This window comes from Coturnix japonica, chromosome 1 (genome assembly GCF_054131305.1).
Source record: "Coturnix japonica strain WE chromosome 1, WE-NBRP24, whole genome shotgun sequence".
Classification (NCBI taxonomy): Eukaryota; Metazoa; Chordata; class Aves; order Galliformes; family Phasianidae; genus Coturnix; species Coturnix japonica.
The window spans coordinates 159,923,694-159,951,143 of NC_140663.1; the positions used below are offsets into that span (position 1 = coordinate 159,923,694).

At 42.8% G+C, this 27,450-nt stretch overlaps 1 protein-coding gene and 1 long non-coding RNA gene across 10 annotated transcripts in view; one reads left to right on the plus strand and one right to left on the minus strand.

Annotated features, from left to right (window-relative positions):
- LOC146762812 (uncharacterized) lies at window positions 1-15,230 on the minus strand. 7 transcript variants are annotated; one of them, XR_014942169.1, is made up of 5 exons: window positions 15,171-15,212; window positions 13,112-13,171; window positions 9,729-12,501; window positions 1,259-1,403; window positions 1-727 (listed from the first exon to the last, which is right to left on the minus strand). It is a non-coding gene; the product is annotated as an uncharacterized LOC146762812 (long non-coding RNA). The 7 variants fall into 7 exon arrangements; XR_014942168.1 differs by lacking the exon at window positions 15,171-15,212 and having other exon boundaries at window positions 9,729-9,817; window positions 12,405-12,501; window positions 13,112-14,895; XR_014942167.1 differs by having other exon boundaries at window positions 9,729-13,171; window positions 15,171-15,230.
- Window positions 14,757-27,450, plus strand: part of SLC46A3 (solute carrier family 46 member 3) — a 15,396-nt gene continuing 2,702 nt past the window's right edge. Inside the window, exons 1-5 of one of the 3 annotated variants that reach the window (XM_085536307.1) lie at window positions 15,306-15,966; window positions 21,154-21,450; window positions 21,769-22,642; window positions 23,070-23,153; window positions 26,542-26,698. In XM_085536307.1, the coding sequence (XP_085392433.1) occupies window positions 21,799-22,642; window positions 23,070-23,153; window positions 26,542-26,698 (1,085 nt within the window). In that variant the 5' untranslated portion in view covers window positions 15,306-15,966; window positions 21,154-21,450; window positions 21,769-21,798. Of the gene's footprint in view, window positions 15,967-21,109; window positions 21,451-21,768; window positions 22,643-23,069; window positions 23,154-26,541; window positions 26,699-27,450 lie in introns of all 3 variants that reach the window. The other 2 variants (XM_085536306.1, XM_015852075.3) reach the window with 2 other exon arrangements.

The following is a 27,450-nucleotide window of genomic DNA, read 5'->3' on the forward strand; positions in this document are numbered from 1 at the left end:
TCAAACTCCAGCCTGGATATATGTGTGACAACAGCTGTAGCCATTCCATGATCCTTTTCTATCCATCCCTATAAGTTCTAGTATCACCAAGGCCAAGGTTTGGTACTGGGGACTGCCTGATGTTGTTCACCCTACTGACTCCTCTGCTGGATCTTAGAACACTCAGAGACATTTGTCATTCCTTCTTTTTTATTCTCCATCCTGAGGAGAAAAATCCTGACAAGCAATTGCCTCCTTTCCATCCTGACACAGCATCTTATTGCTGTGGCATCTGTTCCCAGCACATCTCCACAGCAGAACAGCAGCTCCAGATCTCCCAGCCATGCACAGTCTCATCAGAATTACACCATTCCAGCATATCAGATGTCATACAGTTGCTGTGGAATCCAGCTTGCCTATCGCTGTTAACGGATACTGCTAATTTAGCAGCATGCTGCTCAGTGCCAAGGCCTGGAAGTGCCTCCAGCATCTGGCACACCAGAGGTAGCTGCTGCTCCATCGCAGTTCTTGATGACCTGATTTGCATTCTCCATATGGGTTCTGACCAAGCAACCACACACTGACTATTTTTCTTCTTCTCTTTATGAAGCACAATCAACCACAAGGGATCTTCAAACAGAATATTCTGTTTCTGAAAGGAGAAAAGGCACAAACATCTTTTGCTTTTTTTCTGATGGGAGAAGGAAAAAAAAACATGTAGAAATTCTGCAGACGTGTTATGAAGAGGCTGGAAAAAAAAGAAGTATGAAAGTCACACATTTATTGTTTCCAGCTGTTTGCTTATTGAACCCTGTCTTTGAATTGATGCTGGAGAGCTTTAAAACCAATTTATGAGCACTACATTTGTTGACTGCCAGGAAAAACACAGCATCCTGCTGAATTAAAGGAACAGGCATCCTGGCGGGAAGAGCAGACACAATGAATTGCCTTTGGCGTGTCGCTGGAGAACCACCTGTGAAACCTGTGAAATCTGATGAAAACTGGAGGCTCTCAGAGCACACGCGCTCAAACTTTATGGCCTAACAGGTCTGAAACTTGTTGTACTACTCTACAGGTTCAGCACCCATCTACAGAGTCAGCACCCACCTCAGCATATGAGGAAAGACTTCCAGCTGATAAGCATCTGTTTGACAAAAGAACACTGATTTTATCATCATAAAAGAGATAGGAAATAGCTATAGTAATTCATATGATTTTTATTTAAAATGAAAAAAAAAAAATTGAAGAAAAAAATAAATAAGAAAAACATTTATCTTACCGAACAAGTCAGACCTGTTCAAGTGAATAACAAGTTGGCACTCCATGGTGAAGTTTTGTAATGCTTGTTCTCCTCTTACTGGCCACCCACAGAATGGGAGGGAGAGGTCAGAGGAGCACAAGTCCTTCCCTTGCTAGGGCTGAACCTGGAGAATGCAATAAGGTAGAACATTTTCAGTTTGCTTATAGCCTATAAAGGTCAGAAGAAACGTTTGTAACATCAGAGTGGGCTGTCTTTCAATCTGCTCCATCAAACCAATATAGGAGGTCAGAGATCGCTGTTAAAAACACATCCCAAGAATGCTCAGTGTCTTCTCACCTCTACGAAGACTTGTGGGGGGAAACAAGGCTGTCCTGGGCAGTGGCCCATGCAGTTACACAGCACCATGGCTCATTAGGCAACTTGTTATGGGGTCAAGAAAGCCCAAATTCAGAAAAGCAGCAAGATGCTGGCACAAATATTTGGAATCAACAGCGTGGGAAAACAAAACAGAGCAGAACAACATTAGAGAGGTCCCAGCATCCACCTATGACATACCACACCTTTCCAATGGGTATGTGTTGGGTTTGGGCTCAGGTTCTCTGAAACACAGCAGTGCTCAGGAAGAGCAGCACATCCTCTACCAGAGCAGCACAGGGAGGCAGTGCTACATCACCCAAGCTAAAATCAGCTCTGCTGCTCCCTTAGCTCAAGGAGAAACACTCTTAAGACCAAAGCAGAGCAAGAGATTTTATTCAACTGCCTTTATTTTACCAGCAGGAGCCTTCCATTTTCTTGCCTTAATTGAAAAGACCTGGCTGATAATGCTTTCAGGTTACTTGGAGATGGAAAATGTGCATCAAGCTTTGCAACTCCTGCAGAATAAAGGGAGTTTGGGATCTGCTTTTTTTGCATGTAGTTTATGTTATCCAGCCCACAGGGAAATGTTACTGATAGGCATCATTAGGGACGGAGATGTCTTTGATATGGATTAGGCAGATTTTGTTGCTCCTGCTCTGAATCACATCAGTGTTGATTAATGTTTGTTTTACACTTGAGAAACCAATTAATCTAACTCTGGTCCTCTAGAAACAGGATTCCACTGTAACTCTGTTGCCACCACTGCCCCGATGGCCAGAGGAGAACAACAGGTGCTGAGAGAAAGGGTGTCAGTCACTGCAGGAGCAGATGCAGTCCTATGATGCACACACATGTGGAGCAGCACTCCACATCTCGAATTATTCATCTCAGGAGACTGCAAATGGAGAACCTGACCTCTGGGGACTGTCCAGAAGTGCTTCCTTAAGTTCATCTGGTTACAGTGGTTTTTCTTTTGTAGTTGATACCAAGTGCTGCTTTAAGGACATCTGAGGTCGCATAGCTCCCTGTGATACATTTGCTGTGTTTGGTTTTCCTGGAATTATTCAGTCTTTGTTTCTTTTGGATATGTATGTATATCAGGACTGTGTGGTGTATAGAGGAACAGCAGAGCTGAGCATACTTGCACATCATGTTCTTCTTCAAGGTTTTGGGGCAGAAAACAGACACTGAGATGGGAATCTAGCCTTTGACTCACAGAATATGAATAATTCAGAAGTTACTGTTTTGTTTCTTGTGGTTTGGTTAATTTGTACTCATCTGATTAAAAATCACCCTTCACAAAAATAAATCACTTCCATGCCTTAGTGGCAGACCACAAAACAGGATATGTAATAATCCATCTAATCCTTTATTCAGCCGGAAGAGAAAAATTCACAGCAAAACAAAAGCAAATCACAGCCTTGATGCTGCCTACTGAGGTTCATTCAGCTGCAGCGAGTTTCAGCTTAAACAAATTTCAGTCCTTGGGAGAAGACAAGTACTGTTCCCACCACCAACCCCACTGGACAGCAGTGGGACACAGGACATGATGCACACATCCCTGTGCACCTCCACTCAGACTCCAGCCACCCATGCACCTCCCTGGGGCTGTTAGGCTGCCGTGGTGGTACTGCTGAATTGTCTTCCAAGTCAAAGGTGTAGAGGCCCAGGGCTGGCAAGGAGGCAGCAAACAAGGACCATTGCCCTCTGCTTGTGTCTGCTGATAACCATGGTCAGCTCTGTCATAGCTGGTAGAAGTCAAAATCCCTGGCTCCTCAATTTATTCATTTCTCCTCTTGAATGGCATGTCCACAGTTCCTTTGTCACCTGGAAACCCATCTGAATTTCATAACTGATAGTTTCATCACTATAAGCATAATGGTTTGCATACATAGACTCCTTGAACATGAATGGTTGTCACTTTTCACCTTCAGCAGACACAATGAATCTGATGGATCTATTAGTGATCTTTCATCGTTTCCTTCTCAGGCTTTGCAAACTCTGGTTTCTTTTGAGAAAGGATCCTACTGTAACTATAGTGCCCTGACATGCTATGGTGTTTGTTGTCCCAAAGACATTGCTATGCCAGAAAGATCTGACACGTGTTTTCAAGCAACAGTTTAAGATAAATCAACAGCCAGGTACTCCATGATTGCAGATGGTACTGCTCTTTCCACACTGTCAATAAAAGTCTGAAAAGTAAAAAAGAAATAGAGGATTCTTATGCAGAATTTATCCTTCTGCTCCTGAGCACGTGTCATCCCACCTCCTGCTGCCATGCACAGAGTTACATGGATTTGTTGTATCAAACATGCCTGTGTACCATTCCGTGACTGGCTGTAGTACTGCAACGTGTGCTCCAGAGTGTCTGCCTGCCACTGGGCTCACATCCTCCCCATATGTATATGAAGGAGCCAACAAGAATAGTGCCAGATGGCAATGGGAATGGAAATGATATGACGTACATATGTGATGCAATTTTCTTTCTTTTTTTTTTATATTGTGAATAAAGCATCTTGTGAAAAGAGGAATTAGATGTGGTATTTATAACGGCCCTTCATAAACATCCCCAAATTCCAAGCAGAAGACAAAAGGCATGAATCATATCACAGCAGGCGCGCTTGCTGGGGAAGTGGCCTTTATGAAGATTGCTTCCGTAATTTGGGCTCCAGAATGAAAGAGAGCTGCTCTTACAAGATCTGTAGGAAGTTGATAATGGCTTATTTAATTGTAGTATCACTAATAAAATCTGAGTTTTCATCAGGAACATTTCCTTAGCTAAAAATGATACATTTCTTCAAGCTGTAGTTTGATCCTCGTAATTTGGATTATAAATGATATAAAGCCAAAGAAGCATCTGGGACACTATAGTTTCATTTAAAAGGAAACTTTTAGACTGTGGCTGAAATCCACACTTTGTAGAAAGGTAAAATTCACAGTAAGTGATTTTGTAGGCAGAAATAAAATAATTGCTCATAAAACAGATATCATAAAGCATGGAAATTTATCTTCTGTCCATAACATCACTGTCACTAGGCCATTCAGTCTCACCTCTGTCCCTGAAAAGGCGATGGAATGACTTGTTCTAGATACCATCCCGCAGTTGGAAAAGAAGAAGGTTATCAGAAATAGTCATCAGGGATTTACTGAGGGAAAATAGTGCTCCACCAACCTCGTAGCCTTCTGTGATAGCATCACCAGGTGAGTAGATGGGGGAAGAGCGGTGGCTGTCATCAACCTTGACTTCAGCAAGGCTTCTAACACTGTCTCCCACAACATCCTCATAACAAAGCTGAGAAAGTATGGGATAGATGAATGGATGGTTAGGTGGGTTGAGAACTGTCTGACTGGCCGAGCTCTGAGGGTGGTGACCAGAGGTTCAGAGTCTGTTTGGAGACCTGTAACTAGCAGTGTTCCTCAGGGGTTTGTGCTGGGTCCAGTCTTATTCAATATCTTCATCAATGACCTTGATGAGGAGATAGTGTCCAGCCTCAGCAAGCACACTAACAATACAAAGGGAGGAGTGGCTGACAAACCTGAAGGCTGAGCTGCCATTTAGCAAGACCTGGACAGGCTGGAAAACTGGGCAGCAAGAAACCAGATGAGGTTTGGCAAAAGCAAATGTAGAGTCCTGTTCTTGGAGAGGAATAATCACAAGTATCAGTACAGGCCGGGGCATGACCTGCTGAAGAAGAACTCTGTGGAGAAGGACCTGGGGGTCCTTGAAGATGACAGGTTGGCCGTGAACCTGCAGTGTGCCCTGGTATCCAAGAAGGCCAATGGCATTCTGGGGTGCATTAAAATGAGTGTGGCCAGCAGGTCAAGGAAGGTGATCCTTTCCCTTTACTTTGCCCTGGTCAGGCCTCACCTGGAGTACTGTACCCAGTTCTGGACTCTCCAGTACAAAAAAGACAGGGATATCCTGGAAAAAGTCCAGTGGAGGGCTACAAAGATGATAAAGGGCCTGGAGCATCTCCTCTATGGGGAAAGGCTGAGTAACCTGGGTGTTCAGCCTTGAGAAAAGAAGACTGAGAGAGGATCTTATTAAAATTTATAAATATCTTAAGTGTGGGAGTCAACGGGACACGACCAACCTCTTTTCAGCTGTCTGTGGGGACAGAGAAAGGGGAAACAGACATAAACTGGAGCATAGGAAGTTCTGTACCAATATGTGAAGGAATTTGTTCACAGTAACGGTGATGGAGCACTGGAACAGGCTGCCCAGGGAGGCTGAGGAATCTCCTTCTCTGGAGATATTCAAGACCTGCCTGGATGCCTACCTGTGCATCCTGCTGTATGGAGCCTGCTTTGCAGTGGGGTTGGACTGATGGTCTGTAGAATTCCCTTCCAACCACTACAATTTTGTTAAAAAAAAAAAAAAGAAGAAGAAGAAAAAAAAAAAAGAGGAACCGTTTATACTTTGCTCTTTATGACTTGGCAACATTCACAACAAAAAACTCCCATTAAAGGTCATTCTCTTGCATCAGTTTTATTCATGGGGAAATCCTGAAAAAGAAATGATTTCAACAAGGTGCAAAGTCAAGTGATCTAAAACAATTTCTGGTGAGTACAATAAAGATGAGAAGACCTAGATTCCCAGCAATGGTGATGCTGGCTTTGTGTTCCGTTCCATATGCTCTGTATGATTCCCTCCTCAAAGAGGGATCCTGCACGGTACCACTGTCCTAGTGGCTGAGCTTTAAGAAATTCTTTGTCATCTACAAGGAATTCTCTCTCTGTCACCTATGAAAGGTCCTGGGGAATGGGAGAAGTCTCTGAAAACTAGGGGAAAGCCGTTGTCACTTCAGTCAAAAGGGCAAGAAGGAGGATCCAAGAAACAACAGGCCAGTCAGCCTCACCTCCGTTCCTGAGGAGGTGATGAAACAACTTCTTCTGGATGTTATCTCCAAGCAACTGGAAGAGATGAAGGCTATCAGCAGTAGTCAATGTGGATTCACCAAGGAGAAGTCATGCTTGAACAACCTGATAGTTTTCTGTAGATTCATAGTTGGCTGGGTAGATGAGGGGAGAGAGGTGGATGCTGCATACCTTGACTTGAGCAAAGCTTTTTACACTGTCTCCGGTAACATGTTCATATGGAAGCTTAGGAGGTGTGGGATAGGTAAGTGGACAGTGAGGTAGACTGAGAACTGGCTGACTGGCAGAGCTCAGAGGGTTATGAAAAGCAGCACACAGTTTAGTTGGAGGCCTGTAGCTAGTGGTGCTCCCCAGGGGTCGGTGCTGGGTTTGGTCCTGTTAAATATCTTCATCAGTAACAGGGATGAAGGGATGGACACACCCTCAGAAAGTTTGCTAATGATACAAAGCTGGGACAAGCTGCCCAGAGAGGCTGTGGAGTCTCCTTCTCTGGAGATATTCAAAACCCATCTGGATGCTTTCCTGTGCAACTTACCATAGGATCCTGCTTTAGAAGCAGGTTGGACTGGATGATTTTCAGAGGACCCTTCCAGACCCTATGATTCTGTGGTTTTGTGGAAGCCGGAAGGAAGAAGACACCATGAGTTGCTAATAATAATATATTGTTGAGATCTTCATCTTGCTAGGACTGCAGTCAGAGTCACGGGAAGATAAGGCTGGGGCACTGCTTGGCAATCTCCCATTAAACTGAGGAACTGTAAATGATAGCTGAGAACAGCTTTAAGGGAAAAAAAAGGATAAAAGCAGAGCTTTGGCAAGCAAAGCTTCAAAGCATGAAAAGGCAAAAAATTCTCAGAGCTGTCTACTTGTAACAAATATCAGTACGCCTTCAGATCCCTCCCAACAATAATAATAGTCTCAAGGGAATGGGCAAGATAGAGTATGATGATAGGCAACAAATCGAATACTGCCAGCTACCACACAAAAGGCATGGCTGAAATGATAACCAGTGCTCCCTAATAGCACTTTTACAAGCTGTGAGATATCCCACAGCGTTCAGGAAAGTTGATCAGCATGGAAAGCAGGGTGGGAGGGAAGAAGATTTATTACACATAAATTTACAGCTCAGTCGTGGCTGAAAGCTATGTACAACTATTGCTTTTATGCAAATTGATGGAGTAAATTTCATCGCATTCAACACTGTACATATTTTCATCAGCAGGCAAAAAATTATATAGACAGTATTTGAGGTAATTAGAATTTCTAAGTACAATCAGAAAAATAAACATCACCTGTCAGTTATTTGCTAGCTGGAGAAACTGTCAGCCTTCAGAAAAAGAAATGGCTTTGGGGGTAATTATTACCTCAGCCTCAGATGTGTTGTCTGGTGGGACTCAGCAGCAGAGACAGGTTTGCTCTGATAATGCCAGCAGTGTCACAGCGCTGTGAGGATGACAGCTTATTTTCTCATGACTGCCTGAAACACAGAGCACTGGCTGATACCGTCTCACAAGAGCCAGCGATGAGGAAACCAAGGCCATTAATGCAGCGCTGCAGCTGCATGCATCTGCTGTACTGCTGAGGAATGTAGCATCCTCCTCCCAAAGTAACCACAATCATTTTCTACCTGTAACATCATTGTCCTGCTGAGAACTTACATTTCTGCATTATTGAAGGGGAATGCATAATGTATTATAACAAGGAAGCAGCCTCTGACTTTGTCTTCCTAAACTCCTCTATCACCACAAAACACATTAACTCATTATAATAGCTCTGCTCGTGCCCTAATTTGCATCCATAGCATTTCTCATATTATGGGCTGTGATGATATAATTGTTATGCGGCTTTTATTGCTAATAGCCCTAGGACATCACAAAGTACTTTTGGGAAGGGAATAAAACCAGCAGAACTACAAATCCCACCTTGCTCATGTTTTTTTCCATGGCAAATTCATCTTTGAAGTGAATTTTCATTGCATTTTTAACAACATTTTCCCATACACTGCTGAAAAATATTATTAGAATTCAACAACCTGCTGATCTTAGGTCTGCTTTAAGTGGGAAGATAAACACTTCACTAAAACAGAAGGGATTCTTTATTCCCCTCTTGCCCTTCCTAAACTGGTATATATGAGCTTCAAGCACATAATTTCATATATGGGGTTGTACTCAAATATTAGGCAGAAATGTTTTACAGCTATGTTTTTATTTGGAGGAGAGGAACTCTTTGTTTCCTCCTCCTTCCTATGGTCCAGTAGTTGGTCCTGCATCTCCTCCCACTGCTACTTTCTCTGGAAGCAGGGGAATAGGGAAGAAAGACAGAAATCTAGAAGTGATACTTGGCAAGCTCTATTTTCAAGATACACCACTGCTTTTCCGATCCTGGTGCACCAGTCCTGGGGTTGAACTGCTACCTTGATTGTTTCCTTCCTTCTTTTGCTCTTAGCCCTATCAGAAAATCTTTATCCTCACAGAGGGTGGTGACACACTGGAAGAGGTTGCCCAAGGAGGTTGTGGATGCCCCATCCCTGGAGGCATTCAAGGCCAGGCTGGATGTGGCTCTGGGCAGCCTGGTCTGGTGGTTGGTGATCCTGCACATAGCAGGGTTCTATGAACTGAAATTTGTGGTAGGCAATGTGATTCTTTATTTTAAGTTTTTACTCTAAATTTCTACCATTTAATATTGCATTTACAATATGTGATCCTGAAATTGGGCTGAATTTTCTACTCACTTGGGAACAAAATACATTCCTGAAATCCTGAGAACAATACTCTTTCACATGGTACTCTCTGGACCCTGAAATACACTCATTCCATTTGGTTGATCTCATTAAGAAGGTAATTAGTATTAGTATTTCACCAGGAAAAAAACGAAACGTCAAAAAACAACATATAAAATATGTTATACTGAATTTAGCAGGAATTAGCTGTGAAATTGTATTGGTCTCAGACTGAAGGATGGAAAATTTAATCAGTCTTTCATCAGTAATTCCAGGATAGTTAATTATAAAAATAAAATGTATGTTGTTCCTCTTTGCTAAATTAGGCTTGAGGCTGTATTCATTTCAGCAACTCTTCAAAGACAGGTAAATAATGTCAATCTTAGGAAGAATAAAGAATCACGTTGTGCAAATTAGTTAAAATGCCAATACAAAATTTTAATCAGAAAATGCAGAAATCTGATGTGCTGTAATTACAGCTTCAGTTAATAGTGTCTGCTTACTGGGCATGCATTATACCTGACTTATACCTACCAGGTCCAAATGCCCTTTTCTCCACAAGGTGCCAGCTCTAGGAAAGCTTTGTCAGCTGTCTCTTCTGAACAGTTTTTATGTCTTCATGACTGTGGAGAGGAGATATTATAAATCAAGTTATTTTTCTGCATGATTCTCAAAGCAAACCAATTAATAACTTATACATTCTTATCACAGAGTCACTGTTTGGCTTGTGCTGGAAGAGACCTCAAAGATCATCTAGTTCCAACTGCCTGCCTTGGGTAGGGTTGCCAACCACTAAATCAGGCATCAGATCAGGTTGTCCAGGACTCATCCAGCCTGGCCTTGAATACCTCCAGGGTTGGGGCACCCACAGCACCCTAATCTTCATCCATGTTGCCCAATGTAGCAAAAATAATAAATTCATAAATAAAATTCACACTGTATACAGAAAAATTCTGGACCTATATGTAATTCCTGTTACATTCTGTAGGATGTAGGTCAGTGACATTGTTTTTGACAACCTGTTGTCCTGGTGTACAAGTTAGGGCTCCAATACTCATTTTCATAAAGTCGTTTTTCTCAACATAAACTTGAATAAATTCAGACAATTACAAAAAGAATAGGCATGAAAAAAGACAACCTCTTCAGTATTGAGGCTGAGTCACTAGTCACCACATGCTTGAAATAGAATGTGAGGATAGAGCAGGACAGCTACTAAATGAAAGTGAAGGTAAAGACAGAGCGGCTGTGGGAAGCAGCTAGACCTGCTGGGGACAGCTCAGCTTGGGCTTCTGGCTCCTTTTTGTCCTCCCATACTTCATTCACATGACACAGCTTCGAACAGCTGGAAACAGCTGTAGAAAGGAGTCCAACTTCTTCTGTGAAGAATCAGTGCTGGGAATCGGGCATGGGAAAACCAGCAGGTATTCCCAGCTCACAGGCAGGCCAGAGGGACAGGAGCTGCCAAGGTCATTGCAAAAGCTCAGCCAAAGAGAGATGGTCAGAGCAGAAGAGCTGTAACGTGACCAGAACAGCTGCAAGAGCTGTTTTTCTTGGTTGTTTTTCAAGAACCGCATAAATTTTGCAATAAAACTAAGTGCTTTGCTAGCAATTCTTTTTCACATTAAGCACTTAAGGCATGAGGTACAAACACAGTCACGAGGAGCAGGCAGCATAGTGATGAACAGTGTTTATAGACACACCGCAATGCATGCTGTCACCAGCAGGTCTGTTTTGTAGAAATATGAGATATCTGCTTTTCAGTTTCCCCACCACAAACCACGTCTTAAAAATACACTGCCTCCTATTGTAACGAATCCCCCAATTTAAAGAGCTCCAAGTTAATATGTAAAATTGAATATACAATGGGAGATTTCCCACTCATATTCTACCTCAGCTTGAAAGCCACATGCTGTGAGATGTCTTAAGAGTCCTGGAAGATGATAACCATATTCAGCTATACCTAAATTAACATCTCTTCTGTAAAACCTCTCACGTGCAGGGTTCTGGAGTTTGAGAGAGGTTACCAGTTACACTTGTCCCTTTTTTCACCCTCCCCTACATCTGCTCTTGGCCTTAAGCAAGAGCAGGATAGGAGGCTTGGTAGCATCTCACAGCAGCTTATGCTAGCACACTTACAGACAAAGCACTAATCTGCATGGGGCTTCTGGCCCCCAAAGTTACTTACTTGGTCACTTTGTCCCATGTCAGAGACACACTTCTGCCCTTGGGGAAACAATTCTGACACAAAATGAGTATGGCCAAACCAAGTAAACACAAGGCCTTCTGGTTCAGTTTCCACTCTTTGACACTGGTTAATTACAGCTGCTTGGGAAACAAGCTAAAACCCAAGCAATGACCTGGATGGTTCTTGGTGTTCCTTCCCTGCTTCTAGGAACCAGCAGTTCATGAACTTCTTGAACCTGGAGATGCACCTGTCTTGGTTAGGCCACCGTGGTTAATAGGTTCCCAAAGGACTTGCTTAGTGCATGCTTAATCTTAGTCATCACACATTATTAAACTAGGCAAAGCGAGTGCTTCCCAGCTAGAAGTGGCCTAGTTCAAAAGGAATGGGGCTGCTCTATCTCTTGTTTACTTTTGCTGTGGGACAAATAAATAGCTTTCAGTATCACTGTAAAAGAAATTCACTTCTTATGATGGCTAAAGCTGGATCCATGTACCTCTTTTGAGGGGGATGGCAGATGATAAGCCCTCTTCTATGAAGAGGGAATACAGCTGGCCAGTCCCACAGCTTTGCTAATAGTGAAAAACACTTTTCTCTAGCGAGTTGGAATACCTGTAGTGTATGGGAGATGAAGTCCTCTGAGGCATTCTCCTTAATCAGCCTCCGCTTCCATCAGGAAACAAGAAATAACAACTCAAAGGTAACTCAGAATATGTTTTAACAAAGACAGATAAAATTTAATGGCCTTCTGCAGCACATGCATGACTCAGCTGCACAAACTGCAGCCCTACCTCAGCCGCCTGCTTTTAGTTCCTCATTTTAAGGTATTGTTGGCACTGTTTACATGTTAAAAGTAAAAAAATAGATCAAGAATAGAAGAGAAAGAGGCCCAGTATTGCAGATTAAAAGATTATTGGAAGCAGGGTGTCCATTTCTGCAGATAAGTGAAGCAGAATAAAGCCCAAAGTGAGACACACTTTGCTGATTCATGCTCATCAGGAATGCCAGCAGCTGCTGATCATCCTTACCCAATAAACAGCTCAGCAGGCAGGGGACATGGAATAACACGCAGGACAGAACTAACACTGTTTATTTTTAAATGCAGTTTTGCAAAGTAAGGTGGAGCTGAAATGGAGAAAATCCATATTACACAACTTATATATTTACAGTGAAAAGGAACTATGTCTAGGCAATGCCATTGAATACAACATAGGAAGATAAACAAACAAACCACAAGAAGAACCACGAAGCTGCAATTTGAAAGTACTGAGGAGCCTGGAAGCCCCTCACAGCATCATAGAGTCATGCAGCTTTGCTTTGGACTGAAGGAAGCTACAAAGGACAAGTTAACTAAAGTAAAAAGCCACTGGAGTGAAGGGCTTTGAACACCAAAACCTAAATCTGAAGTATGGCATAACGAGCAATAAGCACTGAGGACTTGAATGTGAGAGGGGAAGTTACTGAGAAACAAAAACATTTATTAAACCACAGTTTGGAGAAGGCTGACATTTGGTGTGCACAAATGAGAGGCTAGAAAGAAGACTGGTTCTGCTAAGACAGTCTGATTCAGATTAAATAAATATATCTTGACTTTTTACCAGTGTCTGAGGACTCAAGTACAATGTTTCAACATAGCAACTGTATGATGTGGAAACCCTGGTCAGCTTCAGAGCTCAGTGTGAGACAGAGGAGTTCAGACCATCACCTCAGCTGTCAGTAGGCTGTCCTTACTCACATGTCTATCATCAGCTTTCACACCACATGAACTCAATCATATTGTTTTAGGTATCCCAAACTGCAAATAAAGACAAAAATGTTATTATTGATGATCATCTGTTATCCCACAGGGACAGAGGGGACCAAAACCAGATCTCCATTTGTCATGCTGTTAATGGCCATGATGCAAGTTACTCAAGGCACCTGCAGTGCTGAGTTTTGTATAGAACTGTGCTGAAAATGTGCTTTTTTTCTTTCTTTTTCTTCTTTTTTTCTTCATTTATGCTAAACACTGTTGTCAAGATAGCCTTGCAAACATGAGCTGAATATTAGAACATACAGCACTTTTTAATGTCATTCTGTGGTCTGCAAATGACGTACAGAGGTCTAAGGCTCTCCACAACCTCTGTAGATTGTTGAGGTGGAAAATGAAAGCCACCTTAATGTAAAGAAGTACTGAACTTCTTAGAAGGCAACTAAAATCACATGTTAAGTGGCAGTACAATTTATTAAATCACTAATAATTTTCTATTCCTCTTCTACCAGAAACACAGTTATCTGAGCACGTCACCCCAGCAATCCACAAATGCCAGGATCTCGCCACAGAAGCCAAGCATAAATCCTTGAAGAGCAGATGGCTCTCAGTAAAGACTTCTGTCTCTGACTGCCTTTGCCCTTTGACCAGCACTGATCTCTGAAACAGCTCCTAATGTTCTGAACTTTGGACTTCATTACACACCTCTCTGACATGTTTCTGCCTGAAATGAGAATGGTTCAAAACCTTGTGGCAGCTTTTTTTTTTTCCCATGCCCTGACACACAAGTGACATATCACCTTCAAAGACTGGTAAAGTTTGGTTTTTAAGATTGTCTGACTGAAAGCTTAGCAAGTGCTTCTAGGAGGCTCGATATCCCCAGTGAATACACACTTCTTTAGTCCTTCATGACTCCTGGTGACTGGGGAGAGGCTCTCCTCATTGAGAAGGCTACCCCAAAGAGACTTCTTGCTAAAGTGAGCTGTACTCGCACTATGCATGCCTGTGAATCACAGAATCACAGAATCACAGAATCACAGAATGACCCGGGTTGGAAGGGACCTCAAGGATCATGTAATTCCAACCCCCCTGCCTGGCAGGGCCACCAAACATACACCTTTACTAGATCAGGTTGCCCAGGGCCCCGTCCAACCTGGCCTTGAACACCTCCAAGGACGGGGCATCCACAACCTCCCTGGGCAGCCTGTTCCAGGACCTAACCACTCTTCTAGTAAAGAACTTTCCCCTAACATCCAACCTAAATCTTCCCTCCTTCAACTTAAAACCATTTCCCCTAGTCTTGCTATTATCAGCCCTTTCGAAGAGTTTACTCCCCTCCTGGGAGGAGGGGAATGACAAGCTGGACTTAGCAAGAAACTTAATGGGGCTCTGAGCTCCTTCTGTGAACAAAAGAAAGCTCCCATGGGCTTAAAATCCCCCCCTCAGCCCATCCAAACTAATGTTACCTGCTGTCTGGGTGGCCTGACCTGCCCCGCTCACCCAGCAGCTGATTGGCCTGTAACACTCACACAATCACTTTTGCTTTATTTTGTGACAAAATACTGCTACAGAATGAACTGGACTGTGGACCTGGATAAAGAGGGGAAGACAAACACTGTAAAGCTGAGCCCAGGTCAGAACTGTGTGTTACCATCTGTCAGCAAGCCTATGTGCCACACCAAACCCGCTCACCATCAGGTGACCACAGCCACTGAGTCTTTGGGTTGATCCCATACTGAGGGGTATGGCAGGCCATGGAGGCTCCCAAATTTGGGGCTGACTGGTGTGTGTCACATGGCAGTGAAAAACATTCAGCCTTCGAGATCATATGACACACATTGCTGGTGCTAAATAAGTTTATGAAGGAACTGAAAATGCATGAAGTTATTAAACTACAATTCTTCCCTCTTTAAGTGAAAAACTACATCTGGGAAGGTTTAATTTATTACTATTAGTTTTTTGTTTGTTTTATTTTTAGATAATAATGCTTTCTGCAATATTTGTGATTGATGAGTGGTGTTAAGGCTGAAAAGACGCCCTTTACCTTCTCCTCTTTGACTGTGTCTCCTATCCTTGTTGTACCACATCTATGTGGAGGTTAAAATCATCTCTTTGTGTCTTACACTCCATCCCTTATGCATGTAGAATCACAGAGTGCTAGGATCATGGGATCACAAAATGACTTGTGTTGGAAGGGAGCTTCCAGCTTCCAGCTTACCCAGCCCCAACTAGGATGGCTCCCAGCATCTCAGGCCACCCAGGGCCCCATCCAGCCTCAAGCACCTGCAGGGATGGGGCACCCACAGCCCTCTGTGCAGCTGTACCAGCGCCTCACCGCCCTCTGAGCGAAGAACCGCCCGCTTTCCCCCTCCCGGCCGAGGGGCGGGACCGCATTGCGGGTAGAGCCGCCCTCGGTGTCGCGTTGTGCGGGACATAAACACGGCGTGACCTCCGGGGGACGGGGCGGGGAGCGGCCTGGCTGAGCTACGGCACCACGGGGAGAGGGAAGAGGAGGCGCTGGGGCAAGGCGGATGGCTGGGTGCCGCTCTCCTTCCTCCTGCAGGTTGGATGGTGGTTTCCCTTCGTCTGGTCGATCGTTGTGACGTTTTACTTTCTCTGCTGAAGCGTGTTAAAGGCGAGATCTAGAAATGAAGAAGGTTTTGCTCGTGGAACCGGTTATTTTTGTCTACATATTCGCAAATTCCCTGACGAGCCCGGTGATGCAGCAGTTCATTTACCGAAAGCTGTGGGAAGAGGAGTATAACTCCACCGCCATAAGCAGCGACAATAGCAGCCGCTGTGAGCAAAACAAGAGCAGCCCAACTTATGTCATGCAGAAGGTAAGAGCAAAGGAAAAAAGGCAGCTGGAAATACAGGCAATAAAACCTTCAGCCTGTAGGTACTGAGCAACATAACCTGTCTCTATTACCTTATTTAACCTTTTATAGGTAGAAAAAGCAACAGTTTCCTAAACCTCTGTCACTTTGTTGCCTACTTGCTGTGGTGTTGCACTGTATGTAGTTGTCATGCTTTCAGGACAATGAAAGGCTGAAAGAGGCCGGGGCTGCTCAGCCTGGAGAAAGGAAATCTGTGGGGATATAAGTCATGTATAAGAAAGCAGGTTTAAAATAAGGGTTGTGAGCCACAGGTTGCCCAGGGTGCTGGTGGTTAGAGCCCCATCCCTGGGGACATTCGTGGTCACAGCTGGGATTCTGAACACCTGATCTAGCTCCTGGTGGCCCTGTTCATTGCAGTGAGCTGGATTAGATGGTGTTTAAAGGTCCCTTCCAACTCAAATATTTCTATGCTATTATAAATTTTCTCCAGGAAGACACTGAGGTAAATTAATCCTCTAATCTTTTAATCATCGTTTGCTGATTGAAAATTGTCTTGGATTGGGCCCAAGTTGACATTGGCCTTGCATAACAAAGGGTGCAGCTGAAGGCTCTCCTTCCAGTAAGAACCGTGTATGTGTCTATGCACCATCAATGCTGCTGTGACTTGGAGTGCTCTTTGTAATATGTACAGTTTAACATTTGTCCCATAGATATAAAACATCAAATCTACCATTCACAGAACAGGGCTTGTCTGCCTTGCTGAAATACAAAGATGGCACTGTGACCCTGTGGCCAGTTCCATTTGTAACACTTTTTCATGTTGGGTAGCTAGGTGCTGATTGAAACCTCTGCAATGGTGCTTTAGAGCAGCTTTAGTGCAACACATTAGCAGAACTGATGTGGGGTTACAACAGAAGAGTTCTCATGCTCCATTTTTGCCTTCAGAGAATCACAGAATCATTAAGTTGGAAAAGGCCACTAAGGTTCTCTAGCCCAACCATCAACCCATCACCACCATGACACTAACCATGTCCCTAAGTGGCACATCTACCCTTTTCTTGAGCACATCCAGGAGCTGCAAATCCACCACCTCCCTACTGTCTCTTTCCACTCTTTTTCTGTTTATAACTGTTCTTTGTGTTCTTTTCAGTGAATTCCTCTAACACACTCTGTAGCCACACAATTGTGGTATCTAACATGGGGATGGCAATTAGGATATATTTACAGAAGAGGTTCAGCAAAATCATCCTTGATAACTGCAGCTGAAGCTTGGATTGGGTTAAGTGGAACCTGACTCTGCATGGTAAAGTGAGAAAAATAGATGCCTGGACTGTAAATTACGCAGAAAATGGGATTAAATTACACAGAAAATGAAGTTATTGGAAACTAACTGTTGGTATTCCTTGATGCTGCAGAAAAACAGGTGGCACTTGAAGATTTTGGTTACATCCAAGATTGGAATCTATGACAAACTGCTTATGTGAAGGGCTGAATATTGGAGCATATCAACCTCATTTATCATATATAAAATAAAATCTTTAATTGTTTGTGCTTCTGTTGAAGATAAGAAATGTTCAGAATTTTTAGCATGAAGTAGGTTCTTCCTCATAGGGCAGGAGTAGGAAGAATAAGATTAAAAGGTAAATAGAAGTCTAGTCCAGAATGCATTCTGGGCTGCCCAGACAGCAAAAGAAGGTAATGTGTGGCATCCGTTGGAACTGATATGAAGATAAAAACCAACTATTGTTGGTTGTGTGTTCCTCCCCCAAAGCCTTTTTTTTAGCATTAGCTCCTCATTTTTCACTGTGGGCATTTTATTGTACAGTGTCATGTCAATGGAAAAGACAACTCTTAGAATTAAGTGCTCTACTTGGTAGTTCTAATCACAGGATCCATCAGAAAACCTACATTTCAGAACCATTTCTGTACCTTGCATTTGCTAGAAACCCCCCAGATTCAACTTAGCCTTCCAATTGTGACCACATATGCTCCAAGATTTAACATCTGATATATCTTTAGGCAAAACACTGAAGCAGAGTGCTGAAATTTACACAGCAGCGCTGATTGAGGGGACAGTGGATTTGCAAGCTACAGGATTTTTGACATAAAGGAAGCCAACTATGTTATCATACCAATCTTACCAATGTTATCATAGCCAACTATGGTATCACTCATACTTGTTATGAGTGGTTAGGTCCTGGAACAGGCTGCCCAGGGAGGTTGTGGATGCCCCGTCCTTGGAGGTGTTCAAGGCCAGGTTGGACGGGGCCCTGGGCAACCTGATCTAGTAAATGTGTATGTTTGGTGGCCCTGCCAGGCAGGGGGGTTGGAACTACATGATCCTTGAGGTCCCTTCCAACCCGGGTCATTCTGTGATTCTGTGATTTCCTATATTCAGAAGTTTTGATATTTGGGAGTAGGAGTCCTTCAAGACATTGCCTGAGTCGTGGCCAATAGAACTTATTTGTTTCCCTTTCTTGACAAAGTTCCATTCTTTCCATGTCAGTGGTAGCCCATAGGTGGTGAATTATTGAACAGTCATGCTCTTGTCTATCTGTCTAGCCTGTATTTTTGTACCATGCCTGTTCCCATTGTATATGGACGTAGAACTCAAATTCGCCTATTAATTTCAGCAGTGTCTGTACTGAGCTGTAACCTCATGCATAAACCACATGAAAAAAGTAGATCTGGTAACACAGACCCAGGCCCTTTGCTGATGGTAGAAGTAGGTGTTCAGGGTTTTCCAAGATCATCCTGAGTTATATGCATAGGTGCAGTGAATTTTACTGTCAGGGGTGTTTGCCGTCAACTTTTGGAGGAAAACTTCTTTTGTAGGTTGATTTAATATACGTCTTTCCATTCTGGGGATGGAGAAGCTTTTTACTGATCTCATCTATTTCAGTTTGAAACATAGAAAGAATCTGAAGACAAAATCACTCGAGGTCTACGGCTTGTTCAAAATGGATAATCTTGGCAGCACATGGATTAATTATTTCTTTGGATTTGCATTTATCGTAGCAATTTTGTGATAAATTAAAATGAATTTCAAAGTAACTCAAATACACTCTGGAGCATTCTGATCCCTGGCTTGAATAATCCTTTTTGTAGCTCAGGAAGAGCTATGTTATTAATTAAACACCGTTTATCGTTCAGGACACATGCATTTTCTATTGTCACTCAGTAATATTTGTAATTTTGTGAGCCTGTTTGTCATATGCTCTACATTGTTGCCTCGGGCAAAAGAATTCCCTCTTAATTTAATCCATATGCACGTGAATCGTTCCTTCACTGTCATTCTTTTGATTCTGTAATATCTGTGTTTTTGAGCATTACTTCTCTCCAGTGCCAGCATTTGTCTCAGAGTAGAGCAAATTCACATTAAAAAGCTAGACTTCTATTTTCAAGTTAGTGTATATTGATCTTTGTAGCTCCATGATTATAAAGCAACTGAGGGACTGAACAGCCCTTTTCTGTATCCATTTCTGTTGAGTTTATAACAACATAAAGGGGGGCTGTTGAGTTCCTTTCACTCTAAATAGAGTTTTTCTGTACTTCTTTAGTTGTCCGGTCAGTAGGCTGCAGGTCATTTGTGGCAGCAGGGTTACAGTCATTTGGGGTGTCATAGAATCATATCATAGAATCGTAGAATGGCTTTGGTTGGAAGGGACCTCAAGGATCATCAAACTCCAACCCCCCACCACAGGCAGGGCTGCTGACCTGCTTATTTAATACTGTACCTGGCTGCCCAGGGCCCCATGCAACCTCACCTTGAACACCTCCAGGGACGGAGCATCCACAGCCTCTCTGTGCAGTCTGTGCCAGCACCTCACCACTCTCACAGTAAAGAACTTCCCCCTGACATCCAACCGAAATCTTCCCTCCTTCAACTTCAAACCATTTCCCCTTTTCCTGCTGTTATCTACCATTTCAAAGAGTTGGCTCCCCTCCTGTTTGTATGCTCCTTTTAGATACTGGAAGGGTATCCTGATTTATAGCCACATTCCTTATGTTCTACACCTACTTCCAAAACAATGAGACCCAAATCTTCACTGGTTTCTTCCTCCAAGTTCATAAATCTGTGTGTTTCAGCAATAACGTTTGCACTGCATGTTTTGCACAGACTGAGAACGTACATCCATAACAATACTTAGTTTTATTTCCAGTGTACTACCATTTCTGTGATGGTCATTGACTTGGAACCTGACACTTGTGAAGAAGCAATGCCTGCGACAATAAATGGCACAAATAGCACAGCCGGTGGCAGAAAGGTGTTTTCAGGCTTTACAAATGCAGCCTCACAGCCCTATAATTGCCTATGCTTTTTTTTTTTTTTTGCTGTGCTCCATTTGTCTGCAGGCTGAGTTGCTTCCTTTCCTGTTGGCAGTGTCTTTTCAGAGCAAATAATTTCCCATCCCTTGCCAGTCCTACTGCCATTCTCCTCTCACATTAAATCCTTTCCTACAGCTTTATGCTCCAGGCTGCCTGGCATCCCACTGCATTGCCATACCAATGGACAAGGCTGCTGCCCAGCTCTGTGAGATGCCTCAGGGATCCAATTTCAGAGTCACTCTCTATGTCTGAAAGTCTGTTTTGTGAGGTGATCCTGTAGGAAGGGTTTGTGTGAATGCAGTTACCGCCTTCTCTGCTGCTGCTCTTTTACCCTCAGCAGGTTGTTCTCTTTGAAAGGGCTGCTGGGACTGCTGTTTCTTCAGTCTATATAAATCTATTAAAAGCCAGATCCAAACCAGCTTACTGCACACCATCACTTAGCAGCCAGCTTCATAAATGCACCAAATAAACTTTTTTCTATTAACTTTTGAGTTCTTTTCTTTCCAACCATTAATATTCTATTAACTATAAACTGTATTTGATTTTTAAACTTCCTTTTGAAAGAATCAAGTCATTTTTTCCCATAATGGCTGTTTACAGCATTACCTACTGTTCCTTATGAGAATACCTGCTGTGGCTTATCAATAGAGATATCACTGACTTGGACAGTTTCTGAACCCAGAGCTTGTCAGTAAGGAGTTAGTTCACATTCTATACATATGGGTCAGTATAATTTTTAACATTTCACACTTGTGTGCTGTTACCATTCATAATGCTGCACATTGTCAGCAGCAAATGCTGCTCTATTCACTTGCAGAATGTGCTGGTCAGTGAATTGCTTCTTTGTGACCCTCCCACCAGGATTATTTAGGGAGAAAAAAAGATCTCCTGTGAGTAGAGAGCCTGGGCTGTGCTTCTCAATCAAAGATTGTTCTACTGCTGATTTCTGAAGGATTAAAATGGGCCCAGTATCCTTTGGCAATGCCCTGTACTGAAGGAGGTGCCCCACAGTAGCAAAACCAGCTCTTATAAATGAACGTAGCAAAGAATTGTTGTTTTGTCTTCATTGAAATTGCTCTGTCAAGAGCACTTGAGAGAACATATCTTAAGAAATAAGTTGTAGTTCCAGGGTCTAATGCAACAAGGGACATTTGAGAGGTACTGGAAATAGAATTACAGAAGCATGTCTATGAATATGCAATTCTTTTGTATTATCTAGTCTAATGTATATATTATGATATATAATACTGTACAGTATTCGCAGCATAATATGGCAGTATGTGAAATCATATAGTCATGAAAAATGATGTTTTGCAGTAATATATTTTATAATATACAGACAAGTACTGTTTTATGCTAAATGTTATGCTGCATGCTTATTTTGGCCAAAGTATATAAGTGCATTATTATATATCATATATATATATTTACAATATATTATGGCATTTACCATTATTTCTGATTTTCTCTTTGCAGGGAATTCAAGAGAAGACTTCTATTTTTAATATGCAGCTGGACTTAACGGGGGCAGTTCCCAGCCTGATAGTTGCCTTTATCATCGTAGCTAATGGGGATCACCAGGGACGGAAAAAGTCTTTGGTTTTACCGTCAGTTGGAGCTTTGATTGCAGATATTTTCCTCTCTATAATATCATACTTCTCCTTGCCAACCTCTGTCCTGTTTTTGGTTACATTTATTTCGGGACTGTTTGGGAGTATGGCAGCTTTCCTTGGAGGAGGCTTTGCTTATATAGCAGATCAGTGTCATGATGAGAAGCAGAAAACAACACGAATAGCTGTGGTTGATTTAATTTTTGGGGTTGTGTCCGGATTGGCAGGACTGTCCTCTGGCTACGTCTTAAGAGCAATGGGCTTTACATGGACATTTGTGACAGCATCTCTACTTCACACTGTTAACATTATCTATATTGTTTTTCTTCTGGAAGACACGGTGCACTTATCTGAACTGCAGCAACAGGCACCGTTATCTTACAAAGAACGTCTAAAAGAAACGTTTTCTGGAGTGTATGTGCTTTTTAAAACCGCCCCTTCTAAAAAGAGAATTCTAATCATTGTGCTACTTTTTATATTTATGACTTATTTATTTACTATGTTTGGGGGGAGTTCCCTTTTTACACTGTATGAACTGGATGAGCCACTGTGCTGGAATGAAGTGTACATTGGGTACGGATCAGCTGCATTCACTTCTGTCTCGCTGACCAGTTTTTTGGGAGTTTACTTGTTTTCTAAATGTCTCAAAGACATTTACATTGTATTTATTGGGATATTTTCTTTCATTGGAGGAATTGTCATGGCTGCCTTTGCCAAAACAACCCTGCTCATGTTTTTAGGTGAGTTCAAAGTCAGTTCTCAACAATATAAAAGAAATGTCTTGCGCTACTTGTAGTGATTGGTGGTGATGGTGGGTATTGGAGGCAACACACTGAAGAGGTAAAATGTACAAACTTGTATCATTCTGATTTAGGGATTAAAAGCTGAATAGTGTGGAGAGTGAATGAAATTACTTGGCTTATGTTGGCTTATGATTTGGTTTTAGTGCTACACAGATATAGTGGATTTATGGGTTCCTCTGTGCTTAGATACTTATGTTTCAATGCACACCTGGTCTGATCTATGTATGTATGTATGTATTTATTGCCTTTTACTATTTAGGAAACTGAGCACTCAAAAATACATGTCTAATTCATTTGCAATGTGTGTGTAAAATCCAGGATTTCCGTTACATTCATATCTCATTGCTTGTTCATTGCTTTACAGTAAGACTGCCGTCTTTGTTCTGCATTATGCCAATTCCTGTTCTCCGATCCATGCTGTCAAAAGTGGTCCTCCCCAGTGAGCAGGGTGAGTGGAATTTGTTTTTCAAAAATGCCATGATGTTGTATTTCAGAAAAGAGATACACCAAGGTCACCTTTAAGCAAACAGATATATATTGGTATTTTCTGTCTGCTTGCTGGATGATCTTGGAGGTATTTTCCAAACTTGGTGATTCTATGATTCTACTATGTTTCCACTTTGAAAGAAGTTATTGCTCTAAAAAGAAAGATTATAGAGACTATGAAGCAGAAGAATGCTCAATACTTATGCAGATTACAGAATCATAGAGTGGCTTGGATTAGAAGGAACCTCAATGATCATCACATTCCAATATCCCTGCTGCAGGCAGGGTTGCCAGCTGCTAGGTCAACCACTAGACCAAGTTGCCCAAGGCCCCCTTAAACACCTCCAGGGATGGGGCATCTGCAACATCTTTGGGCAACCTGTCCCAGCATCTCACCACCCGCTCTGTGGAAAACTTCCTCATAGTATCTAATGTAAATCTCCCCTCCATTAACTCAAAACCATTCCCTTTATTATCCTATCACTATCTCCTGTTTGTGGTCTTCCTTTAAGTCCTGGAAGACCATAATTAGATCTCCCCAGAGCTTTCTCTTCTTCAGACTGAGCAGGCCCAGCTTCCTCATCCTGTCTTCATGGGAGAGGCATTCCATCCCTCTGATCATCCTCATGGTCCGCCTCTGGACTCCCTGAGTTGGGGACACATTACTCCAACTAGGGCCTCATGAGGTCAGAACAGAGGGGGACAATCAACTCTCTCTCCCTGCTGGCTACCACTTCATTGATGCAGCCCAGGATTCTGTTGACCTTCTGAGCTGCAAGCACACACTGCTGGCTCATGTTTTTCATCCATGTGGGCCCCTGAGTCCTTCTCAGCAGGGCTGCTTTCAAGGATTTCATCTCCCAGTCTGTATACATGCCTTGCACAAGTCCAGGTAGATGTTATCAGTTGCCTTCCATTTGTCCACCACTTCATCAGAGAAGGCCACCAGTTTGGTCCCTTGCTGAAGCCATACTGGTTGTCTCCAATTACCCTCTTGTCCCTCACATGACTTAATATCTATTCTAGGAGGATCTGCTCCATGATCTTCCCAGGCACAGAGGTGAGGTTGACCATTGTGTAGTTGCACAGGTCTTCCTTTCTCCCTTTCTTGAAAATAGGTGTGATGTTTCTCTTTTTCCAGTCACTGAGGAATTCACCTGTCAGCCATGACTTTTCAAATATGTGGATAGCAGCTAGGCAACCACATCAGCCAGCCCTCGGATGCAGATGCAATATTACAGTTCCTTTTGTAAATGTGATGTGTAGAACAGCTTCTACATTCACAAGATTTTGATGGAGAAAAATAAACACTTGTTGTTTTGTTAGTGTCACACTTGATAACCTAGAAAGATAAGCATTAAGTGGTCAGCCTTCACTGCACTTGAAAATAAAGGCTTGGATCCCAAGCAATGTACCAGCCTCACAAATGCCCATGGCCACTTAAAGGCATCTCAAGGGCTGTAACATATTACATCTAGAAGTGCTTTCTTTAGTGGAACACACACACAGAAAGCATTAAAATGTATCTCTAGCATCTCATATTTTGCTCTACAGCCAGATTTTGAGGAGCACGTTGTATAGAAGCATTCTTGTGAGTTGGTTTTATCTTTAAAAAATACGCATCTTTAGACACTAAAGCAGAGGCCTCTTTGTACTGTACTATCCTAACAAATGCTTCTGTTTTTGTGGTTCCTTGGCGTTCTTTGTGGCTTTGGATATCTGAGTAGTTTGATGCAGGAATCAGGTTGCCTCTTGCCATCCTTTTCTGCTGATCTATTGTGGTTTTGCTTATAGTATGATGAATGTGGACGCAGCTTGGGAAAACATGCCCAAAAATATGCAGGTGGGATAGGCTGACACCCCCATGTGTAGTGCAGAGCCAATGAAAGATTGCTTCTTTCATTTGAAAAATGAGAAGGATATGGTTATGTGCTGAACCAGCAGTCCTTGTTGCTCTCTGTTGCAAAGAGCCTTTTCCACAGTGGAAAAGTGGATACTTGAGAAGGAGGAAACAAGAAAGAGGAGACTAAGAAGAGTGGGGAGAATTGAAAGGGGTAAAGGATGAAGCTGTGCAGAATGTGATGTGATTGATGACACCAAGCTGAGTGGTGCAGTCGATACGGTGGAGGGAACGGATGCCATTCAGAGGGACCTTGACAGGCTGGAAAGCTGGGCTCGGGTGAACCTAATGAGGTTCAACACGGCAAAGTGCAAGGTTTTGCACTTGGGCCGGAAGAACCCCAGGCACCTGTACAGGCTGGGAAAAGTTGTCCTTGAGAGCAGCTCGGCTGAAAAAGACCTAGGGGTCCTGATAGATGAGAAACTTAACATGAGCCAGCAGTGCGCTCTGGCAGCCCGGAAAGCAAATGGGATCCTGGGCTCCATCAGGAGAGGGGTGGTCAGCAGGGATATGGAGGTGATAGTCCCTCTCTACTCTGCTCTTGTGAGGCCCCATCTGGAGTACTGTGTCCAAGTGTGGAGCCCTCAGTACAAAAAAGATATGGAGATTTTGGAAAGGGTCCAGAGGAGGGCCACAAAGATGATCAGGGGGCTGGAGCACCTCCCCTATGAGGACAGGCTGAGGGAGTTGGGTTTGTTCAGCCTGGAGAAGAGAAGGTTGCGGGGTGACCTCATTGCAGCCTTTCAGTACCTGAAGGGAACTTACTCCCAGGAGGGGAGTAAACTCTTCGAAAGGGCTGATAATAGCAGGACTAGGGGAAATGGTTTTAAGTTGAAGGAGGGAAGATTTAGGTTGGATGTTAGGGGGAAGTTCTTCACTAGGAGAGTGGTTAGGTCCTGGAACAGGCTGCCCAGTGAGGTTGTGGATGCCCCGTCCTTGGAGGTGTTCAAGACCAGGTTGGACGGGGCCCTGGGCAACCTGATCTAGTAAAGGCGTATGTTTGGTGGCCCTGCTAGGCAGGGGGGTTGGAACTACATGATCCTTGAGGTCCCTTCCAACCCGGGTAATTCTGTGATCTGTGATTCTGTGAATGTGGTTAGTGAGTATGAACAGCTTCAATTTCATGTGACAAATAGATCCAATAAAGTAAACATGGTGACAGGATAATAGCAAAGAAAAGTAGTTCCCACTAACAACAACAAAAAGTCACTTAAAATGTCTCCTGTAAGAGTCTCCATGGAAAACACTTCCACAACAAAGATACACGATACTCAGGAGCTCGTCACTTGCACATTTGCTGAACTATTACAGATAGATCTTTTGAAACAAGTTTAAATGCTTTGAAAGGGTTTTGGTTTTATCTTGTTTGTACTCCTAATCCAATACATTTTATGTATGTATATATGTATGTATGTATGTATATTTATTTATGTATTTATTTATTTTTCAGGTGCCGTGTTTGCTTGTATTGCCTGCTTAGAAGTTGTGACTGGCACTATTTCACTTTCAGTCTTTAATGTTATCTATGCAGCTACGGTTGCATGGTTTTCAGGCTTTAGCTTCCTCTTGTCAGCCAGCCTGTGTCTAATTCCACTGGGCGTACTGTGGTAAGTACATCTCAGGAAGGTGCTTCTAAGTGCTTTTACTGGTGGTTTCTGTTTTGATATGAATTGAGGCTGGATGGTTTAATGCACTCTCAAGCTTCGGTACTTTCTAACTCACTGGACATGTTTTGTGTGTAGCCATTTATTTGGTTTTCATCCACTTTAGGAAATAGTTGTGTATAGCAAACCCACAGCAGATACTCAGGATTGTCAGTATTTTGGAGTATTGCTTGGAGTATGGCAGAGCTGAGACTGGGGGATATAGCAGTGATAAGACAGAAGGCAGGGACAAGACAGAAGGCAGGGACCCCAAGCTGTAGAGTCTTAGTTTTAGTTTGGTTCAGCGCCGCTGCACAGTAGAGAAAGTTTCTGTTAAAACATTCTCTCATGAGCAAATGCTAACAGATATTAATTATGAAATCACTCCAGGTTGCAATCAAAACCGTAGTCCATCATCATCATAAATTTTGGAAAGCTGCTTTCCTTTCATCCTTAGTGTCTCAGGTGTCCCAGCCTTTGAATAACCTCTATCTAAAGCCTTCTGATTGTCACACACATTACTGTTTGAGAGATGAAATGTTAGTAGTTCCAGTCTGTAATCAGTCTCCCTGCTAAATTAGTATTTTTCACAGACAGGAGAAATGATATTGCTTAACTTGCCTAATAAGGGACAAATGCTATCATTGGGTTTGTTTATTAAGATATGTCCAGGGCTTTGTGCTGTGGGAGATGGCTGTAACAGAGCTATCGAGTGT